Below are 14782 nucleotides of genomic sequence, written 5' to 3' on the forward strand. Positions count from 1 at the left end.
GCGTCTGCGGCAGGTGGTGGGGGAACCAACACGAGGGAAAAACATACTTGACCTCGTCCTCACCATTTTGCCTGCTGCAGATGCTTCTGTCCATGACTGTATTGGTAGGAGTGACCACCGCACAGTCCTTGTGGAGACGAAGTCCCGCCTTCACATTGAGGATACCGTCCGTCGTGTTGTGTGGCACTATTGCCGTGCTAAATGGGATAGATTTCGAACAGATCTAGCAATGTAAAACTGGGCTTCCATGAGGCGCCGTGGGCCATCAGTAGCAGCAGAATTGTACTCAACCACAATCTGTAACCTCATGGCCCAGCATATCCCCCACTCTACCATTACCATCAAGCCAGGAGACCAACCCTGGTTCAATGAAGAGTGCAGGAGGGCATGCCAGGAGCAGCACCAGGGATACCTCAAAAATGAGGTGTCAACCTGGTGAAGCTACAACACAGGACTATCTGCGTGCCAAACTGCGTAAGCAGCATGCGACAGACAGAGCTAAGCGATCCCATAACCAACGGATCAGATCGAAGCTCTGCAGTCCTGTCACATCCAGCCGTGAATGGTGGTGGACAATTAAACAACTAACTGGAGGAGGTGGCTCCACAAATATCCCCATCCTCAATGATGGGGGAGCCCAGCACATCAGTGCAAAAGATAAGGCTGAAGCATTTGCAACAATCTTCAGCCAGAAGTGCCGAGTTGATGATCCATCTCGGCCTCCTCCTGAAGTCCCCAGCATCACAGATGCCAGACTTCAGCCAATTCGATTCACTCCGCATGATATCAAGAAATGACTGAAGGCACTGGATACTGCAAAAGCTATGGGCCCTGACAATATTCCGGCAATAGTACTGAAGACCTGTGCTCCAAAACTTGCCAGGCCCCTAGCCAAGCTGTTCCAGTACAGCTACAACACAGGCATCTACCCTGCAATGTGGAAAATTGCCCAGGTTTGTCCTATACACAAAAAGCAGGACAAGTCCAACCTGGCCAATTACCACCCCATCAGCCTACTCTCAATCATCAGTAAAGTGATGGAAGGTGTCATCAACAGTGCCATCAAGCGGCACTTGCTTAGCAATAACCTGCTCAGTGACGCTCAGTTTGGGTTCTGCCAGGGCCACTCAGCTCCTGACATCATTACAGGCTTGGTTCAAACATGGACAAAAGAGCTGAAGTCAAGAGGTGAGGTGAGAGTGACTGCCCTTGACATCAAGGCAGCATTTGACAGAGTATGGCATCAAGGAGCCCTAGCAAAACTGAAGTCAATGGGAATCGGCGAAAACTCTCCGCTGGCTGGGGTCATACCTAGCGCAAAGGAAGATAGTTGTGGTTGTTGAAGATCAATCATCTGAGCTCCAGGACATCACTGCAGGAGTTCCTCAGGGGAGTGTCCTGGGCCCAACCATCTTCAGCTGCTTCATCAATGACCTTCCTTCAATCATAAGGTCAGAAGTGGGGATGTTCGCTGATGATTGCACAATGTTCAGCACCATTCATGACTCCTCAGATACTGAAGCAGTCCGTGTAGAAATGCAGCAAGACCTGGACAATAGCCAGGCTTGGGCTGATAAGTGGCAGGTAACATACGCGCCACACAAGTGCCAGGCAATGACCATCTCCAACAAGAGAGAATCTAATCATCTTCCCTTGACATTCAACAGCATTACCATCGCTGAATCCCCAACTATCAACATCCTAGGGGCTACCATTGACCAGAAACTGAACTGGAGTAGCCATATAAATACCGTGGCTACAGCAGCAGGTCAGAGGCTAGGAACCCTGTGGCGAGTAATTCACCTCCTGACTCCCCAAAGCCTGTCCACCATCTACAAGGCACAAGTCAGGAGTGTGATGGAATACTCTCCACTTGCCCGGATGGGTGCAGCTCCAACAACACTCAAGAAGCTAGACACCATGCAGGACAAAGCAGTCCGCTTGATTGGCGCTCCATTTACAATCATTCACTCCCTCCACCACCGACGCACAGTGGCAGCAGTGTGTACCATCTACAAGACGCACTGCAGCAACGCAGCAAGGCTCCTTAGACAGCACCTTCCAAACCCACGACCTCTACCGACTAGAAGGACAAGAGCAGCAAATACATGGGAACACCACCACCTGCAAGTTCCCCTCCAAGTCACACACCATCCTGACTTAGAACTATATCACCGTTCCTTCACTGTCGCTGGGTCAAAAGCCTGGAACTCCCTTCCTCACAGCACTGTTGGTATACCTACCCCAAATGGACTGCAGCGGTTCAAGAAGGCAGCTCAAAACCACCTTCTCAAGGGCATTTAGGGATGGGCAATAAATGCTGGCCAGACCAGCGTCGCCCACATCCCATGAATGAATTAAAAAAAAAATGCTTATTTAATATTAAGCACAAAATGTTTTTTCAGCAGTTGCTTTACATCTGGCTGGAAGATGTCTCTGGGGGTCCAGGTGTAGTTATGAAAGTATCGTGCTGGTAGCTCATCAGTTGGGTCCACATGAAGCAAATCTACTTACTGAAGCAACAGTGTTTTAGTAATGACTTGCATGAACTTGTGTATGAAAGTAGAAATTGTTCGTCTTTCCTTTTCAGTTATTCGCTGCAGATAATCGGCCTGTTTCCTCCAGCTGGCAGGATTTAATCTGAAAAGCCACTAGTTAAACAGTGAGCTGTCCCCAGCTCAAGCATCATCTTCACTAACATCATTTCAATCTCTCCTTGGCTCAAAATAGGCATAATTTGTGCCTTTGATGTTGTACCTCTCTCTTACATGTTTGATTTATTATATTTGTTGACATTTCAAGTTTTTAAAATATATTTAAGTTCCTGTACTTTTCTATCGACCAGGCAAATTTGAGAAACAGTACTTCCAAAAAAGAAATGGTCTGACAAGACATCCATGTTGGTTGTATTCTGATGCTCATTTGTGATGAGGTGGGCTTTCTCTTGGTTTGTTATCGGTAGACTTGCTGATTTTTACTTATGTAGTTCACAACTGCTTCAAGGCAACACTCAGCATTCATTAAAAGCCACACCTGCACATCCTCTCATTCCAATTTTGGAACAATGACTTTGGTTTCATTTAAGATCACTTAAGGTCACAAACATAGATTTTATCAGCTCCTCCAAACTGGTATCTGCCATCATACATGCATGTTTATTATGATACTTGTTAGGATTCTGGCACCATTCAAATTTATGTAAAAGCTTTATGCAAATTAAACACTCTTCTGTGTTAGAAGGACTGCTCATTCCCATTTTACTGGGTCTGACCAAAAGTAATTGGATGTATAATGCTTTAGGATGTTTTGAGGACATAAAGTACAATATAACATACCTATTCATATTTCATAGAAAATTGAAATATTTACTCTAATTGTAAAAGAAAAAGGTTCATTTTTGTCCTTGAGCAAACACAAATGATAATTTGACTTAAACCAATAGACCAGGCTTTTTCTTGGTGTCAATAACAGTGGTTCAGAATCCTTCCACAATCTGAAACTCAGCAGCATTGACGGAGTTATGCTGCACTCCTGCTGACATGTTATTTGGAGCTGTTGGATATCCATATTCCAAATGGGATAAGTGTGCTGAATTCATCGGAGTACTTAGTTTAAAAGAAATGTTAGTGTAGGAGCAAGTGCTTATGAGTAAGGTACTTGTCTTTTTATGTTCCCACAATAATATATTTTCAAAAGAAGATGTGCAAAGCTGGCATCAGTTAAAAAGTCTTAAAACCCCACTGGTTCACGATGTCTGTTGGGGAAGGAAACTTAGTGTCCTTATCCTGTTTGGCCTGTATGTGACTTCAGTCCTACATTAATATGGTTGACTCTTAATTACCCGGGCATAGCAAGCCACTTAGTTCTATCAATCCATTACCAGAAGGCTCACCACCATATTCCCGGGGCAACTGGGGATGGGCAATATCTATCAGGCTTGTCAGCAGTGCTCACAGCTTGAGATTAAATTTTAAAAAATCCTGTTGATGCTTTCCTGCATATAACCTTGGAATTAAATTTTAAATTTGCAGTTCCAATGCAGATATGCATTGGTGATTTTGAACAGAGATACTGGTGTCTCTTTTTGGCACCTAAAGAATGGAGGTTTGTAATAATCGCACTTATTGCTGAAGTTGGACATTTAATCATCCATCATGAAGCCAGATGTGACAACTTTAAGAGACCTTTGAGAGCTGTCAGTACTTTCTATAACCTGTTCATCCAGTTCATGAAATTCAAATAATTTCATTGTTTTTATAAGCAGCTAACTTACTTTCATCAATTAAAAATATAATATGATGTGCTTTAATTCAACATTGAGAGTACTGAACAATTATAAGTGCTTTACAAGACAGCAATCCAATCAAGAGCTTCAGATTACTTCAAATATTGCAAGAATAAAGCTTGAGAGGTTGTTAGTCCATGAAATCCTGAGATTGAATTATTTCCTGGAGTCCTCTCTCACTAGACTGGTTTTTCTTGCCCCACGTATATTTATTGGTGAATTTTATACCCATTGCAGTGAGGAACGTTAAAGATGGGCAATTGAACATTTTCAGCACCCAATATCAATCCCAAGTGAGGTATAGTGCAGTTGAATGCAAACTAAATGTCTCTGACTATCTCAGCTGCATACCTTAGTCCTATCCTGAGAAGAAATTGCTTCACTGGAACAGTTTTGTATTCTCCAACCCTCACATCAGCCCTCTAAGTGATACTGCCAGTTAGTAATGAATTTAGGGTCAGGTCGTTATTTTGAGCATGTGCCCAATTGGATCTGGGATGAGATTTTCCAAACTCCTTTCATATTGGAACCTAAGGGAAACCAATAAAGGTAAGGAAGGTTTTAATTCTGTTCTGCAGCTGAATAAAATATTGAATTATTTAAATGGTGAATTTCAAAGGAATTTGTTATTGTAAGTACAATACAGTCTACCTAATAGTTGGGCATGACGCTGTTTGTACATTTACATCACCAGTTTAGAAAGTTAGACTTGGGTAGATGATGCTTGTTGGCACTATCAATTGTAACTTGACTGGTGTTCAAATCTTTGCAGTCTGCTGGAGAAGATATTGAGATACCTGCCTTGAAGTTGAGCTCTTCTGTAATTTTCCATGATCATTTTCCTCTTAAGTTCTTTTGGTTTTGAATGATTTTCATGTGCTGTAAGATCCTGAAAACTGAGAACTTAATTATTCGCTTAATCATGTGGAATTTTTAAATTTGGTTATATTAAGGGTGTGTTCACTTGGGTATTATTTACTTAATTGAACATTATCCTATAATATCTTGGACATAGAATATCACAGAATTTTCTTTGAGAAGTGACTGGTTTAGGAATAGGAATAAGCCATTTAGCCCCTTGAGCCTGTTCTGCAGTTCACTTAGATCATGGCTGATCAGTATCTTAACTGCATTTACCTGCTGTTGTTCTATATCCCTCAACACCCCTGCATAATAAAAATCTATCAATCTCAGTTTTGAAATTTTCAATTAACCTAGCCTCAACAGCTTTCAGGAGGAAGAGATTCTAAATTTCCTCTACCCTTTGTGTGAGAAAGTAACTTTGACCCCCCAACCCTGAATGGCCTCCCTTTAATTTCAGGTTATGCCCCTTTTTTATTCCCCTTCTTGTTTGTTCATGTGACTGTAGGCACCTCAGTCAGCCATTGGATCCGGTAAATGAAGGTTTGCTCAGGGCTCATTCCATCACTGGCCAAATTTAATATAATACTAAGTGTCACTTAATGTATCTGAACACGTTCTTTTAAAGTAATTTCTTATGATAATTCATTACTATTGAGTCAAGAACATTGAATCATTTGTATGCTAAAATCAGATGCAATATGAGCCACAGATTTGAAGAGCTCTGCTGCCTCCTGTGTCTCTAATGTACTTTATCTAATGCATGAAGTTCATACAATGCCACTTTTTTGCAACTAGTTAGATAAAGGATTGGTTAACGAACAGGAAACAGAGTAGGCATAATGGGTCTTTTTCAGGTTGGCAAGCAGTAACTAGTAGAGTGCCACAGGAATTAGTGCTGGAGCCTCAACTTTTTACATAAATCAATGACTTGGATGATTGGTCTATGGGTATGATTGCTAATATTTGCTGATGACACAAAGGTAGGAGAGCTAGTTGTGAAGAGGCTATAAGGACTCTGCAAAGGGATATAAATAGGTTGAGTGAGTAGGCAAAGATCTGGCAGATGGAGTATAATGTGAGAAAGTATAAACTTGTTCATTTTGGCCAGAAGAATAGAAAAGCAACATATTATTGAAATGGACAGCGATTGCAGAACTATGAGATGCTGAGAGATCTGGGCGACTACACGAAACATAAAAAGTTCATATGCAGGTACAGCAAATCATTAGGATAGCTAATAGAATGTTATTATTTATTGCGTGGGGAATGGAATGTAAAAGTAGAGATGTGTTGCTACAGTTGGTGAAAATTGGTGGCATTGGTGAGACCACATCTAGAGTATTGTGTATAGTTTTGGTCTCCTTATTTAAGAAAGGATATAATTACATTGGAAGCAGTTCAGAGAAGGTTGACTTGACTGATTCCTGGGATGAGAGAGTTATCGTGAGTAAAAGTTGGGTCTGTACTCATTGGAGCTTTAAAGGATGACAGATGATCATATCGAAACATTTAAAATCCTGAGGGGACTTGACAGGGCTTTTTTTTCGTTCGTGAGATTGTGGGCATCACTGATCAGGACAGCATTTGTTACCCATCCCTAATTGCCCTTGAGTAGCTGGTGGTGACCTGCTGCCTTGAACTGCTGCAGTCCATGTGGGGCAGGTACACCTACAGTGCTGTTAGGAAGGGAGTTCCAGGATTTTGACCTAGTGACAGTGAAGGAACGGCGGCGATATAATTCCAAGTCAGGATGGTGTGTGACTTGGCGAGGAATTTGCAGGTGGTGGTGTTCCCACGCATCTGCTACCCTTTTCCTTCTCAGTGGTAGAGGTCGTGGGTTTGGAAGGTGCTGTCTAAGGAGCCTTGGTGCATTGCTGCAGTGCATCTTGTAGATGGTACACACTGCTGCCACTGTGATGGAGGAAGTTAATGTCTGTGGATGGGGTGCTAATCAAGCGGGCTTCTTTGTGCAGGATGCTGTCGAGCTTCTTGAGTGTTGGAGCTGCACCATCCGGGCAAGTGGAGAATATTCCATCACACTCCTGACTTGTGCCTTGTAGATGGTGGACAGGCTTTGGGGACTCAGGAGGTGAGTTACTCGCCGCAAGATTCCTAGCCTCTGACCTGCTGTTGTAGCCACGGTATTTATATGGCTTCTCCAGTTCAGTTTCTGGTCAATGGTAACCCCTAGGATGTTGATAGTGGGGGATTCAGCAATGGTAATGCCACTGAATGTCAAGGGGAGATGGTTAGATTCTCTCTTGTTGGAGATGGTCATTGCCTGGCACTTGCGTGGCGTGAATGTTACTTGCCACTTATCAGCCAAGCCTGGATATTGTCCAGCTCTTGCTGCATTTCTACACAGACTGCTTCAGTATCTGAGGAGTTGTGAATGGTGCTGAACATTTTGCAATCATTAGCGAACATCCCCACTTCTGACCTTATGACTGAAGGAAGGTCTTTGATGAAGCAGCAGGTTGGATGTCTCCCCTTGCGGGAGAGACCAAAGCTAGGGGGCACAGTTTAAAAATAAGGGGTCTCCCATTTAAGACAGAGATGAGGAGAAATTATTTCTCTGAGCGTCGTTAGTCTGTGAAATTCCTTTCCCCACAGCAGAGCTGGACAGATTCTTGACAAATAAGGGAGTCGAAGGGTATTGGGGGTAGGCAGGAAAGTGGAGTTGTGTCCACAAACAGATCAGTCATGATCTTATAGAATGGCAGAGCAGGCTCGAGGGGCCAAATTCCTACTTCTGCTCCTTGTACTTATGTTTGTATGTTCTGGATTCATTAGCATATATTGAATAATATAACTGCGTAATTGGCATCCAGAAGATTTCAGTTTTCAACTGCTTAAATGACAAGAAAATAACCAATCATTCCTTATTAAAAATTAGGGCTTGCCACCTTAAAATAGCAATTGCTCATTATAGCTGTGTAGAAAGATAGTTTGCTTATTGCCATCATTTATTTCATGATGAGACCTATCTTCCCATTTTATAAGTACCTAATTTGACAAATTGGAAGGAGGTGAGGGAGTTCTGAGGCGTGAATCTTTTCCTTTAATAAGATGGAAACTTTAAATCCCTTTCAGTCTTGATGTTTATGCCATACTAAGGCTGACGTGCAGAAGATTGGTTATTGTCTTACATTTGTTGTATATAGAATGCAGCTGAGTTATTTCTCAAACCCTTTTGTGAGCGATTTAGAACAAAGTGCGTTTAGAATCGAGCCAGATGATTTAAGTGAGTGACAAAAATGATGCATGGTTCATCATTTGTAAACAGACAGGATTTTCCAAGTGCTTTCTCAAGTTTCATTTTTTTATAAATCAGATCCACTCCCTGACATTGTTTCATTTTAAAAATGGAAGTTGCTGGGTTCACCTTCTCCCTATCCCAATATCAAATTTTTCAGCCTTATGTTTCTTCGGGATGGTACAGTTTACGCAAACTTGTACAAAGGTCTTAGCAAAAATAAAAAGAAGAGTATTCAGGGATATCGGTTTTGGAAAAGAACAACAATTTATCTTGTGATTTAATTCCATATTAGTAATAGCAAATGAGTTGTAAATATCCATTTATGAGTGCAAATTGATAATTTAATTGTTGGAAAATAAACTACCATGATACCAGTAACCAGCTGGTGTTAAATTCCACACTAGCTCCGCTCACAAGCTCAGAAGCATGAACTAGCAGATTCTGTGCTCGTTTTGATGCCAGCAGCATCTTTGAGAGTGCTCAAGATGTTACTGATAGGATGAGTGGAGGTGAATGCATGCTGTTTCTATGCTGAGGCTAGGTATTGAGGGTGGGGGTTGGGGCATGGTTGGGAGTGTATTTGATCAGTTCTCTCTGGTCTCGACACAGCTTCATTTGCAAGCAGGTGAGAACAGGGGAGCTTTGAGGTGGAACTTCAGTTAGTTGTTTGTAGAGTCACCTGCTTTTGCTAGCAATAGAGGGAAGTATTGAAGGAAAAAAGGTCAGTGATGACTCCCACGAGTGTTCTGTTATTAGTGAAAATTCTTGTGAATAACTGAGAATGTGGATGGTGGAGGCACAAATAACTGAGGTTTCACTGCACAGTTGTGAGTGGTTGATTTGGCTGAAGTTTTTAGATCAAGGATATATTGAAGCTGGCAGTGCAATGTTTTACTGGACAGGGGCACATAAAGCCTGTACAAAGACAATACAAAAAGCATACAAGAGGAAACAAATAGCAATAATTGTAATTAAAGTATATGTTAGACTTATGCTGTCAGGTGTATCAGTCGTCTAGTAGCTTTGATGCAAATTAAGTGTTACAACTGAAAAGGCATTGTAGGGTTGCAGTGACCTACCCAGTAGCTGTCCGCTTGAGTTAAATTGATTTCTAAATTACAGTAAAGATAAAACCTTCATGAATAACAAACCCAAATCTTTTGTTGCACTGGGAATTTTGAGTTTGTTTTACCTGGTACTTGCCTTGGAAACAATCTAGAAGTTTCAATTATAGTGCTTTTTCAGTAGTGTGTTATACAACAGCTGAATAGGAAAATTATCAGCAGGGTGAATATGAGAAATCCATGACTTTTTTGATATATTTGTGCCTGCTTTGAGCTGCTGAAGAGCAATTGCTATTCTAACAGTTACAACAGTTCACAAATTGAATTGAAGGATTCCCTGTAATTTATAATGCACGCGCCTCAATCGTGTTTTCAAAAGTAGTATCGTAGTTTTTGCATAGTTGGTGTCCTGGTGATGACATACTATTTCCAATTAAAGGTTTGTCATTTCCCACTTTTCCATTTTTAGTGACAATTTAATTTCTATCCCATATGTTCACATATGTGCCTTTGTGGATTTGTTGTGTATCTTAAGAAATATTTCCTGTGTTAAATAATTTCGGAGTAAGTGTTGCTCTGAGTTTTCTTTATCTTTGAGACCTGAGAGAAAGCTTAAATCAGTCTATCTTACTTTGTAGGTAATATTCAAGGAGCAACAATAGTGGATGCCTTAGATACATTGTACATTATGGGAATGCACGATGAATTCAAAGAAGCAAAGGAATGGATTGAGAAGAATCTTGACTTTAATGTGGTAAGTATTTTCGAGAGAACTAATTTTTATGTTGCTCGTAAAATAAATGAAAATCACCATGGAGTCTGGGGTGTGACCAGCCTAGATTGAACAAGAAGGCAGAAGATTTGGAGTAGTCCCTCTGGGCTATATAGAGATTGTAGACTCTGGTTGTAGTGGTAATGTTTGGGTTGAGTGTCTAGGCAAAGGATGTCGCAATTGGGGCAGTCTTGCCTGGCCTGTACATAGAGCCAGATTAGTAGGAACGGGCATCCAGAAAGCAAATTTAACGTTTTTGACTTCCCTAAGTTGGAGCAGCCCACTGGAAGATCATCACTTTGGTGGACACTGAGGTAGTATGTGTGAGGAGGCCTGAATGGTCACTCAAGCACGAAGGTCCAAAAATTGTGAGGAAGGCTGAATGAAACAAATCAAGTTACAGAAAAAGAGCAACATTAGAATGGCGTCTGGGTGCAAAAGGCATTTTTGATCTTCTAACCTATATTATTTGTCTTCCTTGTTCTTATTAATTGGTGGCTGTTGATTCTTCTCTGCCAGCTGCACTATTTTGCTGTCTGTTTAGTAATATTTAAGCCAATGGAGAATTGTTTGTGTTAAGTGATATGAGACTGAGATTTCCTACAGTGTAAGTTGATTTACTGCTTAAAATGATTGTTACCTACTGTGCTACTAGGTATTATTCTGCTTACTTGCAGCTTTGTGTAATTTGTTTCCCTTTGAAGATAATGGAAGCAGGGGTAGGGGAAGTCCAAATACTAGAGGCCGTCAAAATAATATAGGCACTAATAAATACCATAAAGAATTCAGATGCAACATCTTTACTCAGAGTGGTTAGAATGTGGAACTTGCTAACACATGGAATAGCAGAGGTGAAAAGCATAGATGCCTTTAAGGGAAGCTAGTTAAGGACAGGAGGAACAAAGAAATAGGATATGAGGTTTGATGAAGAGGGTGAGAGGAGGCTTTTATGGAGTATAAATATCAGCATTGGGCAGAATGGCCTGTTTCTGTGCTGTAAATCCAATGTAATGATCTCCTCCAATTCCCACAAATAAGCATATCCCGAGAACAATTTAAGGTTCATTGTTTTTCTGTAAATTGGCATTCCTTGTAAATCTTTGGCTCCTCCCAGGATCATAAAAAACAGTCAGGAATTACTGTTATTCTTTCCATGTCTTTAAACATAGGGCAGAAGGTTGCATGTGTGACAAAGTATTAAGCTTGAAGTATGATTGAGGTGTCTCATTACTTCTATATACACTGGGATTTTCTTGGTACTCATGGCAAGTTCGACACTGCACTATTTTATCAGGACTGGGATATTGTGCCTGGTACAATGTATTCTTCTGAGGTAAAGCTGTGTCCCCGAAAAATCTGAATCCAAGACTGAGAGACTGGAGGGAAGAACAGGCAACAGTGGAATGCTTTAACAATAGTGGTTGGTGGAGAGGGAAGGCAGAGCAGGGTATGAGGGAAGTGGTGGTTGGGTGGGGTTGGGGAGGGAGCGGTGTGGTAGAGCACAGTCAGAGGCCAGATTTAAAGCTTTTCAAGGGCGATGTAATTTGTAAAGAGAGAATTGTAGGCTGGTGGAGGATGCTGAAGCGAAGCTGGAACGCCCACAAGATAGTTACAGCACTGAAACTAGTCGCAGCAGCATGGTGTAAACAGCCAGAGCAGTACTGTGGAGCGGAGCAGAGGCGAAGAGCAGGTTGTCAAAAGGGAGGAGGAAGGAACCTGGGAGTGGGTTGTGTAGGGGCTTTAATGTTCCAGAGGAACAAATATAAAATTATTTTTAAATATATGCTATATTTTCCACACGTTGGACATGTATAAAAAATAAATTGTTTTATATAAGGTAAAGTTACATCCCATTCACAGGTTTACTTTGTGGGACTTCTGTTTTGAAAGCTGTACTAGCTGGTGCAGCAGCTTTTCACAAGCACCCACTTGCCAACTTGGGAAGAAAAAAAATTGAGGTCAAAACTAGAAAATAGAGTCCATTCCCAAAGATGTATTGGAGCAGCAACTCTTCCTGAGCAGTCACTCACTGCATTTAGAAGAAAAGAATAAGGCCAGGGTTAAGAAGTAAAATTTGGGTGCTAGAGGCAATTGCTAAACTAAAGGTTGGAACTGGAAATGAGACACAGGTCCTGAAGGAACATTTTTTTATTTATTTATCCACTTGGGGGAAGGCCAGGATTTATTGCCCATCCCTAATTGCCCTTGAGAAGTTGGTGGTGAACGGCCGCCTTGAACCGCTGCAGTCAGTGTGGTGAAGGTACTCCCACGGTGTTGTTAGGTCGGGAGTTCCAAGATTCTGATCCAGCAGCCATAAATGTATGCCGATATATTTCCAAGTCAGGATACTGTATGACTTAAAGGGGAGGTTGCAGTTAGTGGTGTCCCCATGCACCTTCTATCCTCGTCCTGCTAGAGGCCACAGGAAACCTAGCAAAGAAGCCTTTGTGAGTGCTGCAATGCATCACGTAGGTGGTACACACTGCTGCCACTACACACTGGTGGTGGAGGGAATGAATGTTTAAGGTGATGGAATGGGTGCCGATCAAGTGGGCTGCTTTGTCCTGGATGGTGTTGAACTTCAAGTTTTGTTGGAGCTGCACTCATCCAGACAAGTGGAGAATGTTCCTGACTTGGGTCTTGCATATGGTAGAAAGGCTTTGGGGAGTCGGAGGGGCAATCACTCGCCACAGAATATCCAGCCTCTGACCTGCTCCTGTAGTCACAGTATTTATGTGGCTGGTCCAGTTAAGTTTTTGATCGAAGGCGGTTTTCCTCCCCACCACCACCCCAGCCCACCACTACCCCAAGGATTTTGATGGTAGGAGATTTGTCAACGGTAATGCCATTGAATGTCAACGGGAGATGGTTAAACACTCTCGTGTTGAAAATGGTCATTGCCTGGGATTTGCGTGATGCAAATGTTATTTGCCACTTATCAGCAAAAGCCTGAATGTTGTCCAGGTCTTGCTGCATGCGGGCATCAACTGCTTCAGTATCTGATGAGTTGCAAATGGAACTGAACTCTGTGCAATCATCAGCAAACATCCCCACTTCTGCCCTTGTGATGGAGCTGAAAATGATTGGGCCGAGGACTTTGTCCTGAGGAACTCCTGCAGCAATGTCCTGGGCCTGAGATTGGCCTCCAGTTACAACTATCTATCATTGTGCGAAGCATGACTCCAGCCCATGGAAAATCTTACCCAAGTCCCTTTCACTTCAGTTTTACTTGGGCTGCTTGATGTCAAGGACAGTCAGTCTCCCTCACCTCTTGAATTCTTGAGTCCATGTTCGGATTGAGCAGGGGTGTGGTACGAACTGGATTACTCCACGGAGAGACAGCATGGACTTGGGCTGAATGGCTGCCTTCTGTGCCAGAAATGACACTGTGACTCTATGGGTGTAATGAGGTCTGGAGCCGAGTGGCCTGCATGTGGCTCGGTATCTAATTTTGCTTTATAATGTTCCTGTAAAGCTCCTTGGGATGTTTTATGACGTTAAATGTGCTATATAAATATAAGTTGTTGTTGAACAAACTGAGCATCAGTGAGCAGGTTATTGATGAACAGAGAAACAGGAGTAGACAGGAGTTTAAAAGTTAATTCCCTTTTGTTTTCGGAGGACCAGGGGACTGCTGGGTAAGTAAAAACTATATATTTGGGTGGTGGCTGTACCCGAGACACTACACGTGTAGTGTCTCCCACCCACCCTCCTCCTCTAACCAAAAAAAAGGACTCTGTTGTGTTGATAAGGTAAGCTTTTTATTTAAGAAGTTCTGTCCGTTGGATTGCTAACCTAACAAGTTTTGACATTTTTTTTTTTGGTTTTTCAGTAGATTTGTTGGGAATTTAGAAGAGAGGGAATGGAGGTTAAGGCAGTTGTATGTTCCTCCTGCAGAATGTGGGAGGTAAGGGTCGCCAAGACTGTCCCTGCTGACTGCATCTGCGGGAAGTGCACCCAACTCCAGCTCCTCGAGAACCGCGTTAGGGAGCTGGAGCTGGATGAACTTCGGATCATTCGGGAGGCGGAGGGGGTTATTGAGAGGAGTTATGGGGAGGTAGTCACACCTCAGGTAAAAGAAGTAGGTAGATGGGTTACCGTCAGGGGAAGGAGAGGGAACCAGCAGGCAGTGCAGGGATCCCCTGTGGCCGTTTCCCTCAACAACAGGTATACCGTTTTGGATACTGCTGCGGGGGATGACTTATCAGGGGTAAGCAATGGGGTACAGGTATCTGGCACAGAGTCTGTCCCTGTTGCTCAGAAGGGAAGGGGGAAGAGGAGCAGAGCATTAGTCATTGGGGACTCCATAGTTAGGGGAACAGATAGGAGGTTCTGTGGTAACGAGAGAGACTCACGGTTGGTATGTTGCCTCCCAGGTGCCAGGGTTCATGATGTCTCGGGGAGGGGGAGCAGCCCCAAGTCGTGGTCCACATAGGCACCAACGACATAGGTAGGAAGAGAGATGGGGATTTAAGACAGAAATTCAGGGAGCTAGTGTGGAAGCTTAGAGCGAGAACAAACAGAGTTGTTATCTCTGG

At 42.6% G+C, this 14782-nt stretch overlaps 1 protein-coding gene across 1 annotated transcript in view; it reads left to right on the top strand.

Annotated features, from left to right (window-relative positions):
* The window catches only part of man1a1 (mannosidase, alpha, class 1A, member 1), a 511026-nt gene that overhangs the window by 219761 nt on the left and 276483 nt on the right, over positions 1-14782 (top strand). The window contains exon 3 of the mRNA XM_068025440.1: positions 10111-10226. Coding sequence (XP_067881541.1) covers positions 10111-10226 — 116 coding nt within the window. The remainder of the gene's footprint in view (positions 1-10110; positions 10227-14782) is intronic.

This window comes from Heterodontus francisci, chromosome 3 (assembly GCF_036365525.1).
Source record: "Heterodontus francisci isolate sHetFra1 chromosome 3, sHetFra1.hap1, whole genome shotgun sequence".
In the NCBI taxonomy this organism is placed as follows: domain Eukaryota; kingdom Metazoa; phylum Chordata; class Chondrichthyes; order Heterodontiformes; family Heterodontidae; genus Heterodontus; species Heterodontus francisci.